Consider the following 24,609-nt stretch of genomic DNA (forward strand, 5'->3'; position numbering starts at 1 on the left):
CAGATCCCAGGGAGACACATAACCCCTGTGAGCGTGGAGGTGGGTTAAACTGTCCTGCTGCACTGCGCGTTTCTGTGGCGATACCTGGTCCTGGCACCGCAGAACGGCATCGGCACCGGGACGTCCGTACAGCCGGCTGCGCAGAGCTCCGCAGATACCAGTACGGCTCCTACCCCGTTTTCAGATGATCCGTTTACGAGACGGAGCTGGTTGGACTAAGTCAAACGCATTGCTCTCCGTGTTTACTTTTTCCCCCTAAAAAGGAAGGAAGAGCTGAGGAGCTCGGGAAGAGCGTGGGAGAAGGCTCGGGCGGTGCTGATGTGCGAGCGTGAGTGTGCGAGCACAGGGACGGAGCCGGGGCTGAGGAAGGGGGCGGTTAGTTGCACTTCGAACTGACCAAAACGGAGGGGAGGGCGGGAATTAAATCTCCCGATTTATCAGAGGTCTGCCATGTGGTTTTCGGGCAGTTCTCCACAGTAGCCACTGCGTGGCAGAAGAGATCAAGATTCTGATTTTCGGAAGGCAGCGGCAGGGGCAGGGGCAGCGTGCAGCCTGCGGCCGCCGGCGTCAGGCAGGCGCCATCTTGTCTGCCTGCTGTGGGCGGGCGGCTTGTGGGGACCTACGGGGCCGGGGGCAGGCACCGCTGGAGGAATAACAAGCGCTAGCCGAGCAAGTGTGCCATTAGCTGGCAGTTAATTACTTGTAAAGGTGCGAAGGAACCCAGGTGAAGGCGGTTCGTTCCGCTGATGGGCAGAGCCAATGGCTGGCGGGCGTTTTACTGCCGAGGAGAGTGCGCCGCGGCCTGGGCTGCCCGTCGCAGGCCGGTTTGGAGGAGGGGCGGTTTCCGGAGGAGCCGCCGAGGTGGCGGGTGTGAGGGGCGGCTGTGGGCCCTGGTGGAGCTGGTTCTGAGCAGAAGGAGCTGCCGGGACGTGGATGGGCAGGACAGCCAGGCAAAAGAATCAAAACTGAATTTAAAAATAATCCCCTCAACAGACGACAATAAGTAGAACTCCAGGGAGTTCCTGTTGGCGCGACGAGAAAAATTAGATGGCTTTTCCCCTCTTAGAATCCAGCGTTCCTTAAAAGAAACAGAAAACTTGTTGACCCATATTCACAGCATAGTAGGGAGCCCTATTTTTAGCAAAAACTAGATTTTCTGAAAAACATGCTTTCGGAACATCACAATTAGTAACAAAAGTCAGATGCCACCTAATAAAGTTTTTTCAAGACCTGAAAATAATAGAGAAAGTTCAATGCGTTTTGTTGCTGCAAACTCTGGACAAAATTATAGTCTTAAAATTACATTTTCATTTTAAATTTGATTTTCCAGGCGACGCATAACAAGAAATCAAAATAAACCCTTTTGTTTTGGGTTGACTAAAATGTTTTCAGTTCTACCCAAACCAAAATCATTTTCCATTTGCTTAGTTTGGCCACCAAACTGAGAAGCTGGTATGTCATTATCCACACATAACAGCAAAAAAGACATCTTAAGGACAACCAGGCTTTTAATTAGCTCCTCTTCAGTATTTAAGATCAGTGCTGAATGGAACTACTGGCAGAATATATATATCCTTATCGGGAGTTTAAATTAAAAATGCAAATTTTTTTTTCATGTTAATTTTGAATTGGCTACTAAAAGCTTCAGAAGTCGGGGCCTCTTTCAAGTAATCATCACATACATAAAGAGAAAAGATGGCGCAGGCTCAGTGTGCTTGTGGACAACAGAAACAGATTTGGGTAATACAAAATAGAGACGAGTATGATTGTCTATGATGTACTGTGCATAATAAGCTACAGTCGCAGCACATTTGCTTAAGTATTGACAAACTAAAAGGCAAAACCAAACCAAAACAATCCAACCTACATCTCTTAATTAAAGACATCATTGTGTCAAAACACACTTCAGGCGATACCAGACTGTGTTTAGAGAACAGTGTTGAACATAACCATGGGAACAGTTAATGTTGAAATCCAAGACTACAAAAAAAAGCAAAAGCACAAAACCACCCATATGGATTTGCGAAAGTTTCAGGAAACATGATCCAAATTTTAGGCAAATGTTTTTGATAGAAACTCATGAAAATTAAAAATTTAAAGAATGCAAATATAACTATTCACTTCTTATTTGCTCATTGTGGGAATGTTTAGGAATTCTGTAGTGGATCTGTGCCTTATACCTTGTTTGGAGAAGACCTCTCTGTCTTACAAACCTGTGCTACATTTCAGTGGCTGAAACGTTTGTCTTCCATTTCTCATTGTACAGTGTTTTACTGAATATTAGTTCTGAAAGGCAATAGGCACACAGCCTGGCTTTTATAAAACATGTAGAATGTATTTCTAGCAGATGAATGTGAGCATTAGTCTCAATGGGGCTACTTGCTAAAAAATTTGATTAAGCGGGCCTGATAGGATGACTGCCTGCATAAGACTGTAAGTCCCTCACTTCTACAGGCAACAACTTTGCACTGGTTACAGGTTAAACAGGTTTGCAACTAAACAGGAAAGAAGAACTGTGAGAAAGCTTAAATGTTGGTCAACTGAAGACACTATTGCTGCAAAAAATAACTATGACAAGACTGATCCTGCTTCTTGGACATATGATCGATCCTCTGGCTAAACTTCAAGAGAGAATTTTGGGTGTACATGGAATGAGGAACCAGAATCCATCTGTCAGTGGCCAAAGAAGTCATAAACAGCCAAATGGAACAAACAAAAAGATCCTAGAGTAAGAAAAAACCCTGAAGTTATTCAAATTTACTGAGTTCACAAAGACCTATTCATTCATGTGATCTTTTTACATGGTCCTATTAAATTGCTAGTCCTTTGAGACTGGTTTTCATTGTGCACTGCAAAGTGAAAAACAGAGAAGCTCTTGATACAGTCATCGGTCTGTACCAAACTTCTGCTATTCAGCTATCTCTCAATTTTGATGCAGTAGAATTTGACACAGAATCTATGAACTACTGTAAGATCTACTAGGGTTTTAAAAAAAAAAAGGGGGGGGTGGGGTGGAATAAATGCTATTTTTAAGTCTGCAAAGACAATAATGGAAATATGAACCAAGTGTGTCAGCTTCCTGAGTCCATAGCCCGCCAAAACCAGTACCACTAGGAAGGTGAACTTTACCTCTGTATCTCAGTGGATTGTTTACACTTTTCCCTCTGGGTTTCAAAGTCAGTATTCATTGCTTGTCTGTCTCCACTGTTGGGTCATTCAAAGAGATGTGTCTTTCAGGATTTGGCATCCCAGGTCAACCTGCTTGCTTTGATGAACTACTTCTTTTGATTAACTACTCACGTTGCTCTTCAAAAGGCAGAATTGACAAAGCTTGATTTTATTTATGTTGTTGATCATTAGGTTGTTTCCTAATTTCCATATTTTTCAGTAGCACCAGTTGAAATGTTGCTTCAGGTTAGCACTTTGAGCAGAGGCTCCAGGATCCGGTCTACATACTGAGCGGTTTTTTCCTGCAGACTCATATATAAACATATTACCCAGTAGATTATGTTTCAGTCCATTGGCATGGTAGGCCTTCCCACCGTTTTCTCATAGAAATACCTTCCAACTTACGTATAGTACAGGTTGTACGTGTTGCTGCCTTGTCAGCAGTAACATCTGTCAGTTTCCCATTGCATATCTGAGACATTGAGTTTATGGCTGATTAGAGCTACATTTAAATGGGTTGGTTGTAAAATCTGTAGTTTGATGTGAATTGTAGAACAGTCATCAGCACCTTCAGGTGAAATTCTCAATCTTGATCATGGATGACACACTAACTAAGTGGGAAGCAATATAAGGGCTCATACAGATAAGAAATAAGCAATTTTCTCCTGAGAAATAGCTGCAGCTCTGTCTAGGCTGAATGGAAGTAAAGTCAAAGTACATTATTACAGCACTTGTCATATCAGTCAGTCACAAAAGGAACAGGCCAATATCACTTGGGAAAGTGAGGTGTTTTCAGGTGCCTTGCCTTCCCTAGCCATTCCAGCACTTCATCGGCCTAAACCATGACACCAGATTGGGATACAGTATTTACTTGTCGGGATTTGAGGGAGAAATGTTCATTCCATCATACCTGGATATCCAAATGTCTCCACTGTTAGTTAAAGCTTTGATTTGGGGACATAAAAGAAAAAAACTTTCAGTGCCTTTATGAACCCATGCCAAAACCAGCAACAGTGGCAATTACACAGGGAATTGTTTGTTTCCCAAGAGGCTGGAATAGCCCCGAATGCAGCATTTCTTTGGAATATAGCTTCAGGATCAGCATTTGCATTGTGACCTCATCTGCCTGAGAGTGTTGCAAAGTGTACCTGTTTTTAATAATGCAGTAAGGTTGATGAAAAGCTTGGTCAGGGTTCGGCTCTTTCCTTTGCCAAATGATCCAGGACTTGCTATCATGAGGCATAGGTCATTGCATCCAACACCAAGGGTGGGCTGATGATTTCTGCTAGACTTGACATTCTGTACTACTCAGGGAAGGGGTGCCTGGATTTTCTCGTCCCATTTTCTCCTGCCTTACATCTGTTACATCTGCAGAATCTGTCTTTGCCAGCTTCCCTGTCTGTGAGAGCAGAACTTGGAAATTTCTGGCTCTAGGCACTACTAGTGGCCCCTTTGCGTGCTTTTCTGACGGGAGCAAGTTTGCATTTCAAATGGGATGATTAACTTAGTCATAAACCTCCTGCGTCAGCATGTTGATATGACCTTAATCCTTTCCCATGTTTACAGGTTATGGCAGTGCTTTACCAGGCAGACTCCAAGTCCTACAATGTCATTAGTCTTCATACTGCTCTATATATGTCTTACATGACCAGATTCTTCTGGGAGCATTTCTTTGCAGACTGGAGTCTACAAGAACAAAGCACTGGGCATTGACCTGCACTAGCCTTGCTATTTTAAGGGTGTGCATGGTTTGCCTCCATTTGGGGCTGTGTAGATGCATCCACAGTTACCACATACAGAGAAATTGTCTCAATGCAGTTTCACTGCACAGGGCAAAAGACACTGATGGTTCAAGTGGGAACTGGCTTCCTCACCTGTTAATCATGTATGTGTTCTGGTGATGTCCAGCTTTGCTGCTTCACAAAAGGAAGAAAGAAAAAAAAAGTCACAAGGAGCCTCAAAAACCTCAAGGACCTCTGCATCTCAGCTGAACCACAAGCAAAATGTTTCATAAAGGCAGGCCCAAGTCTTCATCTGGGCCAGTAGGTTTTCAGAAACCTTCCAGATCCCAGCGTGGGACCTGCTGATCCCATCACACTTGCACTGTGAAATGTAATTTACGCTACTCAGAACTTCTAACATGCCACATTACAAGAGCAGCAAACCCAGGTGCACCAAGGTAGAATTAAGATCCCATTTGCCTCTTACGAACAAAGGATCTTGAGGTTAGCATCTGTGTTAAGTATTCCAACACTAGCATCTACTTGTAAAATAAATGAAAAGCTAAAATCCTTGGAGAGGTGGGCAAGAACCGTAATTTCTTTTCCTATATACAGTACTCAGTGTTGAAATATAAAAGAAAGTTGGTATTTTAGAAAGCCATTAAGCATTCACTAGGCATGGGAAATCTTCCTCAAACAGACGCACTGTTATGAATTACAGCATTTATCAGCCTACTGATGATACAGTTTACTGTAAGTCTGCTCTTTCAAAGTGAAACCATATGTTGAATGGGAAAGAGTGGAAGCATAATGTAAATGTAGATAAGGCTGTTTATTAAGCTAAGCTGATGGATATTTTGTGGGTGAACTTTCTTTTACAATATTATTAAGAGTTATATAAATTCTAATTCATATACACAAACAAATTTACAGATGCTGGGTATAACATGACTTAGTTAACTGTCAGATGACAGTTCTGGAAGATGGTGGGACCAGTACTACCAAGTGCCACACCCCCACAACATCAAAACCTTGTATAGTTCCCATGTTCAGATATATGAATAATGCTAGTTTCTAATGAACAAGGAGGAAGACAAACTGATAGTAAATTTTTTCCATTGCTTTTGGAAATTTTATGTTGCAGAAAAGGTGTTGAATCTTGGAACACAAGAGGAAGTCACATTTCCAGCTATTCCCTAAGAGTTCCAAAAGTTTGAGTCTAGAAAATATCATCCTGCTGAGTCCTTGGAGCTGTAACTGAGGGTGCAGGTTTGGCTTGTGACTATGTCTGTCAGTCTCCTGTAGTGTCAGTTGCCTGCAGTGCCTCCTTGGAGTTGCAGTCTCCTTAGAGAGAGCAACTCCTAATAGAGGACAATGAGGCATTTGAGCTACAACTCCCATGGGGAGAGATGGGAGTATTTCCAAAGTGAGACTTTTCAGCTTTTGGCTAAAAGACTAGTTCTGAGTATTTAATTAGTTAATTTAAAAGAAAACAAGGTTTTCCCCAGAAAGCGGGCTTTTTGTTTAAAAATGTGCATTTAATAAAGATCTAATTTTCCGCCAAAACTGTTTCAACCAATGCTGGGAATTCTATTCCCTGACAAAACTACTTGAAAATGGATTTCATAATGTAGAGTAAAAACCAGACAATTTTTTCCAGATGACTTTAAAGTGATGTTGTTATTAGTCCTAAACTAAACATGATAAACCTAGGAAACTCAGAATTAAGGTTAATGAAAACCTAGCACATTAAAGATACTGAAAACACATCATTTGAGCATGAAAATTACTTTAGTCTCCGCCATCTCATGCTTTAACTTGATAGTTATGAAAAAAAGTTATATTTGGTTTGATTTACTCCAGAGCATCTTAAAGCAGCCAGAGCACACTGAATAATCAAATCGTTTTCACAAATACTTGGTATTGCCAGAGTAGCACAAGCATCTGGCCAAGCTCAGCTCTACTGCTCGTGTGTCAGCTGCCTGTTACCTTTGGGGCTTCTCTGTTCTTCCCTGGGCCTTACTCTGCACACAACTATCTTGCGGTCCTTCTACCAGTTTCTTCTACAGCTCCTTCTACAGGTACCTCTATATAGGTATGGATACACATAAACCAAATGTGTAAACTCACACAGACAGAGAAGCACACATCAGCTTTCTACTACCCCATATTCACTTGGGCACGGCTTATTCTTACATCTTCTGCTTCTTTCTTATTCCGTCCTTGTGGAATGTACCTGGTGCAATGAATAGTTTATCAAGAAAATACATAAAACTAACGATGATTCTGTAATTTCATAATACAAAATATATTTTCCTTCAGAATAGCATAGCATTAGAAGTTACTTTTCAAAAGTAACTCCATTGGTTTCAAAGGGCCATTATCCCCACAGAAAAGGTGCTGTCTTAAAATGGCGCCTGCTCAGCATTTCAAGGGAGTGTAAGGACCACCTTCCTCTGTCTCATTGACAGAGTAAGACAAACATCTCCCTACAGCAGTTACTCAGCTGAAGTTAATTTCAACCACAACTCTGTCCTCCGTCACTGGAGGTGGAAGCTGTTTTCAAAGAGGGCAGTTCTACTACAAGAGTTTTGATTTACTGTGAAATGCAAAAAATAAACATTCAATTACAGTGTGGTTTTGGTCTGTCTTTTGACCTCTCTAGCCCTGTCTCCACTGACTGAATTTGGTGAGATGTAGTTGGTCCTTTCTGTCCCACTCCCCATAGTATATTTTCAGTTCCATCAGTTCCATCATTAAAATTCTTTTTGTTTTGGTTTGTTTGAATAGGATATACTATTTTAAAACCAAAGACTTGGAAGTTTGGGTGCAATTCTCTTTCTTCCCCTCAGCTATGCACAAAGAAGCACTTAGAGGAAATCTGTGCAATAATGACTGGATGGAAAGGCAGAGCTTTTCACATTGAGACCTTACCTTAAGACCTAAGCCTTTTACAAAAAAATTAGTAGTGGAGGTGAATAATAATGTTTTGTTTTGTCTATTCCACAAGAAAACAGCCTCTGAAGAGAACATGACAATAAGTACTCGAATAAGTCACTTAATTCTGTTCCATTTTTCAGGCAGCACTTCACATGCAAACCTTGGAACTGCTCGTGGCCATTGACTTTTTTATTTAAATAAATACTCGTTCCAAGGCAGAAGGTCTAAGTAATTAGAAAATATACTTAAATAAGATCTTCTGCATATTCATTTTCACCTGTAAAAATCTCTGTTCATGATTTCTTCTGTGATGTTTTTATTGCTGTAACACAACCTATGCATTCGCAAAGATTTCTGTGCCCAGAGGAAAACTCACAAAATCAGCTGAGCAGAGCTGAATTACAGGTGGTGTAAGAACACCTAGCAATGCTGCATAAGTGGAGATGGGAAATTGATAACCACATTAAATAACTTACGAAATTAATTAGAAGCTTACTAAGGCAAAGTATGGTTATCATTTTTGGCCTTTGTCCAGAGCATACAGTTTACAGTAATTAGGTATTTGGTATCAGCTACAAATTCTTTGTTCATCAAACAAGAACGAACCTTTTACTTAAGTTAGAAGCTAAAGGCAGAAAGGACACATGGGATTTTATGGCAGAATTCTTACTGAAATAGATTTTAAACAGTTTCGATTCTATTCTACTCTGCATCTGTGAGAGTATCCGGGGTTATTTATGAGGCAGGTGCTGAAACGATGTTACAGTTAATGTTTAGCATCATTTTCTCATCAGACAAATCCTTTTCCCACCCTTTTTAAACAAGAAGTTGGCATTAGACCATAGGATATTGCAAAAGGAGTCAAGATTATATGCCATTCACACAATGTCACATTGCCAACAGGAAGCTCTGTAAGAGAAAAAAAAAATTGTTTCAGTGTGTAAATTAAGTGTAATAAAATACCATAATCAGAAAATCAACATAAGACATAGTAGGCCCAGTCCTGTTATACCTGGACACTCATTCAGGAATCAGCAAAGAGCTGCTTGTGCGTCAAACTTTTAGCAAATATGAGTGAACACAGAAGGGCTTTGAAATTCAAAATGTGCTTAATCAATTTCATCTGGAAATACAGACTATACTATAAATGCGAATAGCTTGGGACTGAAATATAAACAAATTCATTTTAAAAGTCTCCAGTGGTGCTGCTTGAGTTTCCAACTATGCATTATAGTAACATTAGAGAAAATCAAGCAACAGCTACCTTAAACTTTACCTCATGCATGTGTCCCATTAATATAGAATGTGGGGTTTTTTAATAATTACCTTTTACATGTTAATAAGTCAAAACACCTTTAAGTTCGAAGTAGCCACCAGTTCACCTAGTTAAGGCAAATTCAGCTTTAAACCAAGAACAGAATATATTTTATTGCCGCCAGTGTTTTGTTCCGCGTTATTAGCATAGCTCTTCACTCTGACTAAATCCTTGCTATCCCCATAGACAGTAATATCAGATTCCAACTGTAAGTCAAAAAGAAACTGATGGTATCATGGGATGAGACTTGAAAAGAAAAGAAACAAATTAAAAGCATTTTCTCTGATTTCAGTATGGTCCTGCTTGTATCCAGGAGAGAGAACTGGAACAAATTCCACCCCAGTTGTATACCACCATGATTTTATTGCAGGCATCTTCATCCTGTTTCATTAAATGTCGGTGTTAACAACTAAACTGATGAAAGTGGACTGAGACAGTGGAAATCACTAAGGGAGCTTCCAAAATGAGATAAAAAACTAGCACTTCCTAAACCTTTTCAACAGTACTTTTTAAACCCATGTTTCTGGCTGGTGGCCTGACCAGGAGCCCTGTGCGTACTTGACACACCCCTTGCAATGAAAGGCACCTAAGGAAAGCGTGATGAGGCCCCTGACTGAGGAATTCAATGAACCTTTGTTTTAGCTTTTTGCTCATACCTGATGTAATGGAAAGCTTTTACAAAGCAATGTTTATGGGCTAGAAGAGACAATAAGGAATTAATGGATTAAACAAAAGTAGAGATGCTGTGTTTGCTGAAAGTTGTGCTTTATGGTAATACTAACATTATATTTACCATGTGGACCATTACTGTATCAGAAATATGTATCTACCCAATGGGTGAATTATATAAGGTTATTTCCTCATCATCAGTGAGGTCAGTTCTTCACATTCCCTTTGCAATATTAACTTTTTGTCAGTTTTAATTCTGAGAACTGCCAAACTTTCATGAAAGGATTAAAAAGCCAGATGAAAAGAGGTATTATTTTAATTTCACTGAAAACTTTTCATAGATAATTTTTAGACTGCTGTTAAGAACTGTTTTTTAAAGACTGTTCTGCAGGCCAGCAAACTAAAGAACTAAAAACCCCCCATCTTTTCATTCATCTTCAGCAATAATCAGACTTTTAAGATAAGCAGGTTATAACTGAGCACATTCTTGCTTCAATGTTTTATAAAGATGTTAACATGTTGCTGGGCAGTCTAAAAAATTGAAGCAGATATTTTCTAGCTGAAACTTCCTTGTCACCTGTGATGACGTGAGTATTCAGTGCATCCCTAGCAGACACAGAGAACAGTCATTCTCTGTCCATTTCAACAAACTACTGCATATTAGTATATTAGAATTTTATCTCCATGCTTTCTCTTTTCCAGCTTAAACAACCCAGTACCTTTGCTCCTTACTCACAGGTCAGATTTGCTTGTTCTTAATCTTGTTATTTCCTCTAAACTTTCTCCATTTTGTCTGTATCTGTCTTGAAAGATGATGACTACAGCTCGACACCGTTTGTCAGCTGGGGCTTTCCCAGCACTAAGTGAAGCAATGGACAGCTCTGTGTCATCTGTGCAAAACGCTTAACTATGGTCTCAGGATGGTATTTGCCATTTTTGCAACAGTACTATATTGCCAGTTCAAATATCTTTATACTGAAGCACGAAATACCAGCTTCACCTTCTGAAAATATGTACTGTTCCCCTTTCTGCTTTCAGTATGAATCTCCAGAAATTACCGTGCTATAGTTTTGCCTTTACTACCTCCTTCCTGTAAATTCCAGCAGCAGGCTAATTTATTACAGACATCAGGAGATGTTTCAATGTTTTTAAAGTAAATGTAATTTGGGAAGCCTGCAATCAGCTTGGATAAACAGCAATTTAGCAATTAAACTCAACACCATGGAATATTATCCCTGACATGATTGCACACTCAAAATTGAATGGAATATGAAGAATCAATGCCATCGTATCATACCCCAGTGGCTGGGATGGTGGTACCACGATGTGCCTTTCTTTCCATCTGATAGTTGGCTGAGTCTGTAGTGTTCGCATACCTGACCTTACAAACATGATACTGAGCTATGCCCCCTTTGCAGTTTGTGTTATTTTGCACCTGCTTTCTACATTTACAAGCAATGTAACAAAAAGATCTGCTGCCAAAGCACTGGACAGCCTTTTCTATGGAAGTACTCAGTATAGGCTTGTGTGGCCTATGTGTCTGGAACTGAATGACTGCCAGCTTGATATTTATAGAGAAAGATGCCAACTTCACTGAGGGAGGTGATATGAATTCTGGCCCCCTAGGCAAAATTTGCTGTTTAGCTGTGTGGGATTTGAAGAAAGTGACACCTTTTTTTGCTGGTTTTTTTCCTACTCACAGTAGCAAACTCACTGAACAACAGGATCACCTCTTATGATGCTGCTGCCAAGACCATTTGTCTCCCAGTCGATGTGTATGTCTCTCTCTGTATGTGCGTGTGTGTATGTAAATGCACGTATGATGCCAATTAAGTGACAGGTCCCAGAACTCCAAAATATCAGGGTTTTTCCTCTTTGCCATCTCTGGCTGTAACCGATGTGCAGGCAGTGGGATGCCAGTTTCCAACATGAACATAGTGCCATTAGTTTCTCAGCTTTCACTCTGTGATTGTTTAATAGCAGTCAGTAGCCTGTGTGCTTTCATGAGGACCATGTACTTTACCTGTCACAAAATGCCCCCCCTGATCCCCATGAAGAATTTCTTTGTGGTAGCAATGCCACTGTCTTCATCTGTGCACAGGGTGCTGGCATGAGGAAACTCCTGTGTGGCTGTCTGATCTACTGCAGGTTTTGTGTCTTCATCAAAATGCTGAGCATTGTCTTAGCTCGTGCCATTTGCTGCAGCATGGGGAATCAGCTTGGGTTTTTCCTGACCTCTTCATTAGTGTTGCATGCCTTTATTCTTTAACCTTCTTTTCTTCTTGTATTTTGGATCGCCTATTACATACATTCTGTTATAGCCTTAGTAATTCTGCAGGAACTTTTATGAGCTGGATGTCTGTCACTGTTTTTCAAAGTAAGTCCAATGGTTTTATCACAAATTAATTGTAGAGTTTGTAGTGTCACAGTTTCTTATCTTAGTTTCCAGGTATGATCTGGTCTCTTCTTGGGGCCTCAATGAACTCCTCCAACTTGAAAGATTGTAATATACTTCACCTTCTCTTTCTAAAAATGTGAATTCAGTAATTTTCACTTTTACATGTAGTGCAGTCCTTATATATCTGTAGGATGGTTTCATAGATAGCCTAAGTTAATCTCCATTAATTAGAAAATAGATCTCTACTAAGAAGTAGTAAAAGCCTCAAGCACCTTGTTCTCAGGTGTGCTCTCAGGAGGCTGTGGCACCCAAATGTCAGGCTTCCCCCATTTTCAAACTCCTACTTCCCTCGGCGTGCTTTGAAATGACTGCAACCTTTATGTGTTGCAGATTCAGAACCTTTCAAATTCTTGTTAGTGAAATACTTCTTAATGTTCCAAATTTTCAAAATTTTATCCTTGGAACTAAGATTTGCTGCATAGCTCTACTTGACGATGTGCTTGTCGTACCTGTAAGTCTGGGCACTACAGAACTCTTAAATCCCAGGGAGGGGGTTCCTGGGCTAATTGTTTAGCAGATGCATTTCCAAGCATGTGTTGTTGGCTCCCCTGTAAAAGACTGAGGATCACAGAAACTAGAAATCACTCTACTGCACAAAAGCAGTTCATCAGAACATTTGCAAGCTTATTATTAGATAATATGTATTATGATTTAATTTCCATGACTGGCAACAGAGCTGGAGAACAAAGTCTTTTGGTTTGGCACAAAATTCATGCAGCATGGGTAGCAGCCGTTCACCATTTGATGCATCTCTGCATCTACTTCCAGGGATAATCAGCTAGGGTTGTATTTGAACTTGTTAGAACTACAACTCGGTAATCAGTTCTGCATCCTTCAAGACCTACCCTTCCTGTAAATGCTTTGCCACCTTTGCTTCTGACAACCTATATAATTTTTATTTGGCATACTGCAGATAAACAGGCAATATAATATTAAAATGAAACCAAATTTCAGATTTTGGATCAAATTCAGTCAACAAAAGAAGTTATTAAACCTTTACAGAAAACCAGTTATTGAATGAATACTGCATGAAGGAGATTCAGTCTCACTCAAAGTAAATATGGCCAGTTTATTTGCATTGCCCAAAGAAAATATAGGAGCTCAAACGAAGAAAAAGCAAACGTCTGAAAAAATCATTGCTGTTTTAACTCTTTGATGTATTTAGTAACATAGGTAAGGACATATAATACTATATTTTAATTAATAAGCAGTACATACTTTATAATACTGTATTTTAATAAGCAATACATTTTATGTATTTATTGATTTGGGTCTCTTCTGTAAGGTAAAAGAATTATCTCTGTTGCATCATATGAAGAAACAGACTTGGTGTCAAAGGCTTGAACTAGGCCATATTTTTCTGAGTTCAGTATGTTAACCATTTCTATTAGAGTAAAATGGCTTCCCACTTGCAGCTCACAGACAACTAGTGTTGACAAGGATCACAGTAAATATTCTTCCCCTCTACCTCCCTCTTTCCTGCCACATTAAATCCTGTCTTATTTAGTAAGACAGATACAAATGGATAAGGCTTATTAGTTGATCATGAAGCCATATTTTAATCGGGAAACACTAAAACTGAGAAAGCAAATCATGGATCTCCAGGGATACGAAAGGCCATGCAGAATAACTCTGCATCAATCCAGACTATAGGTTAGAGTTCTTCTTTCCCATTTTTGCGTGACCTGCTGAAAGTGGATTTCCAGCCCTGAACACTTGCTTCTGAGACCCTGATGCGGCCTGCTGAAGCTTTCCAAGGGATGAACAGTAACAGTCACAATCTTGCTTTTTAGCAGAAGATTGTAGTTTCTGTGGCTTGCACGTCCAAACCCCCAGCTAAGATGAGCTGGCTCAGGCCTATCAATGCACAGTCTAGTTTATGTTGCAGCAGCTGAGGATCTGCACCTGAATATTGGATTCATGGCTTGTTCTGACAAAATTCCTCCTGAAGTATTGATGCAGTTTGCATGGCTGATACGCTCGTTGGTTTGTTGACCACGCTAGTGCTTTGATCTGTTCATACAGAGGGACATTTGCAAACAGATTTGACACGTTTCTAAAGCACAGGAGAAACTTGTCATTCCGATGACCTTCCAGGGGCTGATTAAAGGAAGTAAAACAGCTGGATGTGTTTGAGTACACTTTGTCTCTTAGGCAACTAAGAGAGGTGCAGGCAGGGAAAGGGAACGAAGTGCTGATGAAATAAAGTAGCTGAGAACAAGTGGATGCCATAAATACCACTCAGTTTGACTAGAGTATCAGCACCTGATGTATTTCTCAGAAAGGATATTTGTAGGATTTTTACTCTTACAGCCAGGAACAGTGTTGCTAGACAGAGAATACTGAATCCACACTGATGTTACATTTCCTTCTCTATGAATTTTGGCGTTACATGCAGAGTTAGTACCAGAAATCCCATTGTAATATACTTCTGAATCCATCACACGTAAGGTTTTAATTTGTACACACAATGCAGTTTGTCTACACCAAAGAAGAGTTGTATTTGGTCTACAAAATGCGTAATGTGGAGACACAGGAAAGTGTAACAAATCACAGCAAAGGACTAGAGCCTCAGAGATCCTCTTCTACTCCCAAGATCTACTTCACCTTAGCACAAGCGCTTGGTTAAAGTGCCCCTAACATTACAAACACTCTACTTCCTTGCCTTTGACAATAGTGGAGTGTATTAATCCTGATTTTTGCAGCCCTTTCTCTCTCTATCCACTTTTCCCTGCTTTTCTTTCATGGGCATTCTGACCCACTTTATTCCCTACACAGGCTTATCAGCTTGAGCGAGTCATGTTAATCACAAATGCAGATTTGATTGTCACAATTAAATCCAGAATTCCTTGGGCTTATCTGTCCTGCTCTTAAAAAAACCCTCCAAAACTTTTGATTTGAGTCATCATCCAATCATCCAGTTCCTTGGGGATGTTTGTGCAGTAAATCTAGATCCACAGACTCACAACTTTCAATAAGGTATGTGCTCCAAAAGCAAGTCAGACTACCTGAAACTAAGGTGATTCCATTGGCAAATTTTTCTGATGTTCTGCACAAGTCACAGGGTAGATCTGAAAACAATGGTTAGAAATCTCAGATCCTGCTCCCAAGGTTCAGCACAGTTTGTAGCTGCCAGAGTCAGCGCTGTGCCAGTGGAACACTGAGCTTTTCAGCCTCAGTGCCGAGTTAAATGTAGCAAGGCTAATGGTTTAAAAAAGACATTATTATTGCCTGTGAGCTTTAATGGAGTCCTAATTAGTTGTACATGCTGGACATTAGAAGGGGACTTGATGTCTGCTGCTACTGGTTATTCTATTATCTAAAAATGAAGCTTTTAAAGCATTTCTTCATACTAACCTTAATTAAACCTCAGCTTCTGCTTTTAGTCAATGGTAATTTCAAGGTACATTAAAACTCTCTTCACCCAGATCTTCAAAACTGCATTACTGTGAAACACCAGCAAATGGCCAGCTCCATAGCATACTGCTCCAAAATATCCATGCTTTAACAAATATGTCTTCTTGAGCTGCCTTGAAAACTAGTATTGCTGAAGTCATGATCAGCAATGATCTGAAAAGCTCCTTTGGCCTGTGGCAGAACAAAGGAAAACACAGCTGAGCCCCAGGGTCCTGAAGCAGCATAGCTTGTTTTCTCTCATTCTCTCCAAGGCTCACAATAATTTTTTTTTAGCCCATTAGTCATTGCAGCCAAATCTGACTGATGGTAGAGATGTCACAGATAATTCTGTTTCCAAAGGTTTCAAGAAAACCCAACAACATTCAGGTACACAAGGGAGAGCCAGCTCCCAGTTTCCCAGGTGAAGGAATAGCTGTCATGAGCTCACCTCTTACTAGAAATCAGAGAATCCATCTGGGAGAGAAACTCTGCAACTACCTGATGTGCAGCAAAAAGATTCAAGGTCTACCCTGATTTGCACACCGAAGTCAATCAACTGCAAGGGATGAATCCATAGGAAAACAGGCACAATTAGGTCTAGAGCTCAAAGGTCGATGAACACAGCAGAACAAAGTATTATTTAAATATAAAGAGGATTAATTCATTCTCAGGCCAGGGAAGTATTGAAAGAACCTAAGCAAATATCTAAATACGTAATCATCTATCTTAAGTCACGTCAAATAAAAGCTTTGTCAATAGTTACAGGAACGTTACATTGCTTTGAAAAACAATGTTTTTTCAAAACAGAAGTGCTGCTTTTATTTTACTTCCTTCACTACCTGCCCTTAACCATTCCCACCCAATCCGTCCTTACTACAGGAAAGGGGCAGATTAGCATGTGTAGTTCCACCTCAGTGTTCGAAGGACTAACGAATACCAATGCAGAGGAGACCCAGCCCTGTTTTGGGTGTGCATGCCATTTTCTTCTTCTGCTATGTATCACAAGTTAAGAATTCACTCCTCTCCTATGACAAGTGACAAAGCTTGGCTATATTTAAAACTAACAAGTACATTCCTATGACTGGGTTTTTTTTCCAAAGACTCCCAAGATCTTTTGAGTCAGTGCTCTGCTTCATAGAAATCTGTGAACCATACCATTCCTCCTATGCAAAATTTCCCTAGTTAGTTGCTCCATAGCTCCAGAGAGTTTTACAAGATAACCTTAAAAAGTACAATATGATGACCCCTCCCTTTGGGCATCTGGCAAGGGATTCCAGTCCACAGGCTAGTAAGTGTTTCCCAGATCATATATACAGGAGGTACAAGCCTCCCTCCACCCAGCAATGCAGCTTTTCATGACTCTTGCTTGAGTCTTCCTTTTTGTCTCACAGCACAGACAATGGCAGTCCAACATCCATACTGTCCTTGAAGGTCAGAAGCACAAACAGCTTGCTCCTTCTCATCACCCAAAATGATTTCCTAAGGTAATTTTGGGGGGAGAAAGGCAAGTGAAGATACCCAGGTACGCATAATAAGTTACAACTTATTTGTCCCATTGTTGTATTCAGTGGTGGTAGACAACACAGAAATTTGGGGCGATCCAGAAGAACCATACCATCAAAGCTGTGAGCAAAGGTAGCTCAGAAATGCAGAGCAACAGACATGATCCAAGGATTGAAAGCCTTATGCTTGTAGCTAGTTCTTTAAACAGCAGAAGTAGAACATGTAAAATGCTGGTCCCAGTACTAGATAAGGAAGAAGGGAAACATTACTAGGAAAGCAGAAAGTTAATTGCAAAAAGCAGGCATCATTTAAATGTTTATGCTGAGGGAGCACGGAGAGAAGTCTACAGGCAAATAAAAGGAAGGAAAAAGTTGCACAGTCAGAAATACGGGGAAAAAAAATCAGCATAGAGGATTTGTTTCAAAGCCATTGAAATCTATGGGAAGACTTGCATTATGTTTAAGAGATGTAGATCAACTTTCAATGAAATTCAGTTTCTACAGAAACATTACTGTCAACAGATTTTTATCTATTTTAAAAATATAAAAAAATTTAAGCTGTGTGTAACCTTTTGTTAGATAAATCACACCGTCACAATGCTGAAATAACTAAAACAGCTTTGAAGGCTGGTTGCTTCTGCTGACCACGATGGGAGTTTTGCTATAGATTGCGAGAGATGATGGCCTGTCCCTCAGTGCAAGCTAGAGAAAAGAATGTAAATCTGCTGGAGCAGTGTTTGTGGAACATGGTGCTGATTTTAGTAATGGCTTTTTCCATGCACCAAGCATGAGATCATGTACAGGGCTGTATTTACATGGTGATGTAATTTTACAGCAGAAGCTGGAAAAACAAGGAGGGTATATCATGTCCAGCATGATTTATGCCAAGCTTTCCACAACTATGCAGCCTCCCTCCCATGTCATACATATGTTGGCAGGAGGAAAGTAAGAAGTGGGACAACCCTGCCCCCAATTGCTAGACAACCTTATTCTTTGGCTGCAAAATCAACTCATAACTCAAAAAGCAACCTCCATCAGGCAGACAGTTTTCAAGTCAAACAGCATATGTGCCTAATTGAACACTTACAAAATTACCTTTTGTTTTATACAAATGTCCTGCCAAGAAAAGAACAAACCAGGGATGTCTGATGGATTTAGCAACATGGCACTATTTATGTTATGATCACAAAAGATCAGATATTCAAATACAATTATTTTCCAAGTAATGTTTTATGATAATGTGATTTACAAACTGTTACACCCCCTCATCTTTTGAGGTAGAATCTTGCATATTTTTCCTTAAAAGGAATGCCATGCCGTGCCATTGAGATGTAAAGACTTGAAAAATAAATGTTGGCCTCATTTACATACAGAATGCTATTAGTCATAAATAAATAAACTTAAACCAGAATTGTTTGATTAACCAGTGAAATTATATACACACATTCTGGAAAATCTGATTAAGTTTAGTTTATGGTTGGTTTCTAACTAAGCAGGCACAGATCTCTGTATGAGTAACATTTAATGTAAGATTGTAACTGTTGTGCCAGTTCACCTGCATCCATTTTGGAGTCCACTGAAATAAAACTGGTGCAGCTTCTGAAACTTTGCTGCTTTCATCAAAACTGTTATAAGTTAAGAAGCTGAGTGAGTCACTAACTACAAGCAAATCAAACTATAAACCATGTGTGCATTATATCTACAAATTAAGTGAACTGACAAAACAGATTTCATAACAGTATTTTCAATGGCAGTAAACTTGGATGTAACAATCAAAATAGTGGCTGAGCATGCATTATTAAAGGCACAACATTCAGCTGTCACCATTAGAAGAGTGCTTTGGGACACCTCTTCTCCTTCTTGCTCGTGTCCTGGAGTACCTAAAGTTCCTTGCTAATTTATATTGTGGATTGGTTGATGCATCATTTTCTTTTTCTGGAAAACTGTGTTAGTCTCAAATAAGCCAGGAGCTGAATTTGGAGGAGCCAAAGTCTCACACGCATTTACAGTGAAGCAGTCACTAAGCAGTAAAGTAAAATATTCTGCACTTAAAAGGCAAGACATCCCATGTGATTTCTAGCTGGCCTTTTAAGACATTCAAATTGAAATAACACCTGCTGGAACACCGCATTTTAAAGCCAGCTGTACCCTGGGACTGGTGCTAGAAATACGCATGTATCCCCTTGCCTCCTGTTTTTTCTTCAGAACTGTTGTCCAACATAAAAAACATATTGATAAGCTCTAGACCCAATGAATCATCAATGAAAAATGGTTTATGTGACAGCTAGTAAGTTTGTCTAACTGGTTGATTCTACTACACCACAAATTATCTTCCATCTTTCAGAATTCTGTTCAAGAGTTAGTGTGTATGCACACCAGTGTCTTCTCAACATGCACTTGGAAGAAAATAATCTACAAAGACTTTTCCTTCCAGCCATTTTCCATTCCCATACATTCTCTGCAACACCTCTTATACAGATAACCTCACATAATTAACTCACTGGCAGCACCCATCCTCCAAAAGAGTTTCATTTTCCAACCCACTGTAAGCAATCCTCTGGACAAGCATTCACCTGGCAGGCAACCTCAGAAGCACCAAAAGAGGCATTATTGTGAGGACTGGACTGTTACTTCAGGTGATGATGGGTTGTTTGAGGCATAGCTTTGGTCTACTTGCACGCTAAATACTCATGTGATGAATGGGCACTTTTTGGTTCTTGAGCTGGGCAGGTCCCTCTCCATCTCTGGATGATTTTCCTCAGTAGTGAAAGCAAAGAGAATTCCTGGTTTCCTCCCAAGATCTTGGGAGCCAGTACTTAGGACGGAAGTAGGACACAACAGTTAAAAAAAAAAAAAAGCCACCAAAACAGTGCAATGTAAGTTTCTTTTTCTGCAGCCAAGTATTGCCTGTTTCACTCTCGTGCACACAGAAACGGACATCCCAATGCTCTGCTGCCATGCTCTCAGTAATGGAGTGTGCATTGAGTCAGCCGAGACTAGTAACAAGCAGAGCCAAATTTTGTGTGGTGCGACAAATAAAGGACCTTCTGCTTTCTAAACCTGAAATACAGTTTCCTCACGAACACTGTAGTGCTCTGGACAAATTGAGGAATAAATCTGGGCAACAAGCAACTTAAATGCTCCAACTTTGTAGAAAAAAAGCACAGTGTCTTTAGCCAACTATTAAGAATTCATTAAATTCTTACACGAATGTACACACAAATGCAGAAAACCCCAAAGCCTGGGAATAAGCACAGGATGAAGCAGTGCCTCAGAGTACATTCTCTACTACCTGTGTGCATCTTGCAAAAAGAGGCCTTATATACCTCCTCAATGTGTTAGCAGTCAACTCCCCTACATTCAACGCTACATGAAATATAGTTCCTTAGCTGGCATTTCCTCAGAGAAAAAGGTAGGACTTGAACATCAGTTTGATATGCTGGTAGACACTGGTATAAACAACTGAAAAAAAAAAAAAATAAAAAATTGAATATTTGAGTGTTAGTCTTATGAGGAGCAGCTGAGGGAGCTGGGGCTGTTTTGTCTGGAGAAGAGGAGGCTGAGGGGAGACCTTATCACTCTCTACAACTACCTGAAAGGAGGGTGTAGTGAGGGGGGTGCCGGTCTCTTCTGTCAGGTGGCTGGTGATAGGACGAGAGGAAATGGCCTCAAGTTGCGGCAAGGGAGATTTAGGTTGGATATTAGGAAAAATTTCTTTACTGAGAGGGTTATCAGACATTGGAATAGGCTGCCCAGGGAAGTGGTTGAGTCACCATCCCTGGAGGAATTCAAAAAGCGCATAGACAAGGTACTCCAGAACATGGTTTAGTGGGCATGGATGATGATTAGACTCAATGATCTTGAAGGTCTTTTCCAACCTAAATGATTCTATTATTTTCTGTTCATAACTTTTATTATAAACACATAGATTAAATATTAACATAGGAAAAAGGAGACATTACTAGTTAAGCCCTTAAAAGGCTAGGTGTCCTAAACCAGCCCCAACAGTCCATTTTACACAGTATCCACTGAGTTGGCAATCTCTCTAGAACCACTGCTGTGGTAATCGAAGCTTCCAAAACACTGGGATACTCTCTGTCGTCTCTTTCAAATAGAGCAGTGTTCTGCATAAGGAAACAGTTTGCAATTTTGTTTACTGCAGTTCAGCCACAATGAATAAAAAAAGATCCAGGTATTCAAGTAAAGATAGTCCAAGAACATCAGCTCGGTCCAGCTCCTTTTCATCATTTTACCCAACAGGCCAGGCTCATTCCAAGTGTTGTAATGTAACTGGCTAGAAGTTAACGCTGTCAGTCAAGATCCTCTGGGGCTCCTGGGAGCTTTGCAATGACTGTCAGTAAGAGCTAGAACTGATGTTTGTTCTCTGAGTAACATGCATTAAACTTTTTCAGTTCATTTATAAAAACTGCTCAAAAAGCAGAACATATAAGAGCCTGGGAAAATCCTTTTCTTTGCCCATTTTCAAAATATTAAATTTCAACAACAAAAATCTGGATAGTTGAAGTTTTAAAAGCTTCAATATCAGCTGATAAAAAATAATCTGCAAGATTCCATTTTTTCTTGGCCCTTAAAGTCAAAAAAGTTAAAATAAAGGTGCTCTGAGCTCTATGCTTAAATACAATCCTATGCTTTCCTGTTACAGTGTTTTCTCTGTTCCCCACTGTTCCTTTGCCTTCCAGCAGCAAGTACTCTCACTGCCACTCTAGCTAATGTCAGATGTTTGAATGGGATCCAAGTTATAAAAAAGATACAATTATTCAGCATCTATATGAGCAACACATATTTGTACAGTCCAGACAGCCAACAATAAATATGTAAGCAGTGGATTTAATGGAAAATATACATTCTTTAAATCCAGTAGTTAAAGTAGTGCAAAGAGGTCTGTGCTTTTAGATGTATGTATTATCGATCATATATATACATGGCATTTTCCTGCCTTAAAAATAACTGTGAATAAACCCCTGAAAATATGGGGACTAATAGAAAAAATAATCTTAGGATTTTAGAGGAAAAATAATTCACAATAAAAATATGGTAATTTCTTCTTGCTAGAAACAAGTAACAAAAATATACTCCCACACATAATTTTTCAGCATCCTAGACATATAACAAATACTTCTGCAGTAGCAGCCCGTCTTTTAAACAAAGACGGAGTCCCTTACTGTGCTGCATTTTAATGAATATCAAAAAGCACTTATGTCAGTAAATATTTGCTTACTCCTTCATTCATGTTAGTCTGAGTTTTAGCAATGTAAGCAAATGCTAGAACATTGTTGATTAGATAGGAAGTGGTTTACATGTAAGAATTCTATATAAGAAAGTAATTTATCTAAAAGTATTGGCCCTGATCCTAGGCAGGGCTGTTGCCTCTTTGTATTATTCCATTGATTCCAGACAGAATTCAACCAAACAGAGCAAGTCTGGAGGGCTCCACTTGCAAAGATCACAGTTAGAGAAACTCTTATCTTTCCATCTCTCTGTTTAGAGAGAAGGATAGGAGAACAGCCAAGCTACAGGCATGTCAGGGTGCTGAACATCTTCATCAAAGATGGAGATTAGAAAAGCCTTTGGGAACTCCCTTATTGTGTAGTTCTCTTTATACCTCCTCCTACTGCCGCAGCTTTCCCACTTGCTCAGGCACACGTTACTCTGATCAAGTCCTGTGAACACAGGTGCAACCCCAGAGGTTCAGAGATACCTAGGATCAAGCCACTGACTGGACTGATTCCCATGGACTCTGGAGTCTGCCGAAGACAAGACTGCTGATGAGGATGACATCAGTGACTAGTGAAGAAGATGCCGATTCAAGCTGCTTCTCTCCAAGATTGGATTTCTGTGCTCTTGTGGAGTCTGAAAGGGGCAAAAATATATTTTTCAAGGTGGACTTTTTTAAAATCAAATGAGCACTTTCCCCAGTTCCTATGTCCTCCTTTTAATAATATTTAGCCAGTATTTGTCTCGGTGAAACTGAATTTTCCTAGTTACCATAGAGATGTTATGCAGTGGAGGACTTCTGAAGACCCTGTGTAGACAATATTTTTCTTTTTATTTGTACTATTTTAAACAGCGTAGGAGTATCTTTGTAAAAAAAAAAAATCAGTCCCGAGTTTCATCTCCAGTCTTCAGGATGGACCAATGCTGTACCATTTAACAACAACTTTTTCAGGGTTGGCAATAGTATCTTTCCACTGCTCTACTGCTTCACTGTTACTGCTATCAGAACTTATCCAGATCTGCAGTAAGAAACAAAAAGAAAAATAAAATTGAGTTTACCTGATAAAACACAGAGGCCCAGCCTGTATCAGTTCCAAATAAATACCACAGAAGCACAGAATGAGATACAACATGTAGACTGCAACCAAAGCACAACAGCAGCAAATACAGTTCTGTTAGGACGAACATATTTTGGCTTTCAGCTGGGAACACAGGGAGTCTGGGTTTAAATTTACCCTCTAAAATAGCTTAGAGAACTCACTACATACTAGTATTTCTCTACTTAATATGATGTTCTGAGTTAAGCGTTCCTTGCTCCATTCAAACGCATGTGCTGGGGTCAAGGGCTCATCAGGGCCAGTGATGGCTCTATGCATTCAAACTCCAGTTGGCTGCAAGCCATCTGGCATTCTGAGCTAGCTGTCCAGCATTTTCATGAGCATTTAAAATCACACACTCCAACAGACAGGGCCAAACCTGCATTCCACAGAGGTTACTAACATGCCCATACCATACATAGTCACGCAGTAAGAGACCGTTTCTTCTCAGTATTCAATTAATGGATAGTGGCCATTAAATGAGGAAGTGAGGTACAAGTAGGAAATTTTCCCCCTGAACATTATCACCAGCCTCCACTGCCAAAAGAATTCTGCTTATGTAAGTAGGTATCATTATTTACAGGACTCTATTTCCTCAAGTCTTCCAAGAATGAGTCCTTTTAAGACTTCTCAGAAACCTTCACCATGAAGTACATTTAGCTTACACTGCTGAGGCATAAGTCCTCAAGAAGTGAGAATAATGTCTTCCAGAATACCACAGACAGCTGATGTTTCATCCACAGAGACTCAATATACATCTTGCTCATGATTAAAGACATGCCTGTAAAAGCAGCCTAATCTAAGTATTGTCTGCTTAGAACAGCATCCAATTAAACATCATTCTCTGAAGAACAAAGTTAATAGATCCAGCTATATTCGTCTTTTTCCAGCTACACAGCCAATTGCTCAAAGTTCATTTTTCCCTGAGCCATATTTTATGTCTTCATGTGTTATGTGGCAATGTCTGCCTGCATGAGCTGAAACAACCTTTTCCAAATAACCTCTGCAGAGCAGAAGTAGCTCATTTCCCTTCCCTAAAAATAAGATCCATGATTAAATGTAACTCGTCAGATTGAGATGACCTCACATATTGCTAAGTGACTGCAAA

The 24,609-nt window shown here is 39.9% G+C and overlaps 1 protein-coding gene across 3 annotated transcripts in view; it reads right to left on the reverse strand.

The window, feature by feature from the left end:
- Positions 1-21,137: 21,137 nt before the first annotated feature.
- TC2N (tandem C2 domains, nuclear) overlaps positions 21,138-24,609 on the reverse strand; it is a 34,101-nt gene continuing 30,629 nt past the window's right edge. For all 3 annotated transcript variants that reach the window (XM_049828392.1, XM_049828393.1, XM_049828390.1), the window contains one exon: positions 21,138-23,423. In XM_049828392.1, the coding sequence (XP_049684349.1) occupies positions 23,313-23,423 (111 nt within the window). In that variant the 3' untranslated portion in view covers positions 21,138-23,312. The remainder of the gene's footprint in view (positions 23,424-24,609) is intronic.

This window comes from Accipiter gentilis, chromosome 25 (assembly GCF_929443795.1).
Source record: "Accipiter gentilis chromosome 25, bAccGen1.1, whole genome shotgun sequence".
Classification (NCBI taxonomy): domain Eukaryota; kingdom Metazoa; phylum Chordata; class Aves; order Accipitriformes; family Accipitridae; genus Astur; species Astur gentilis.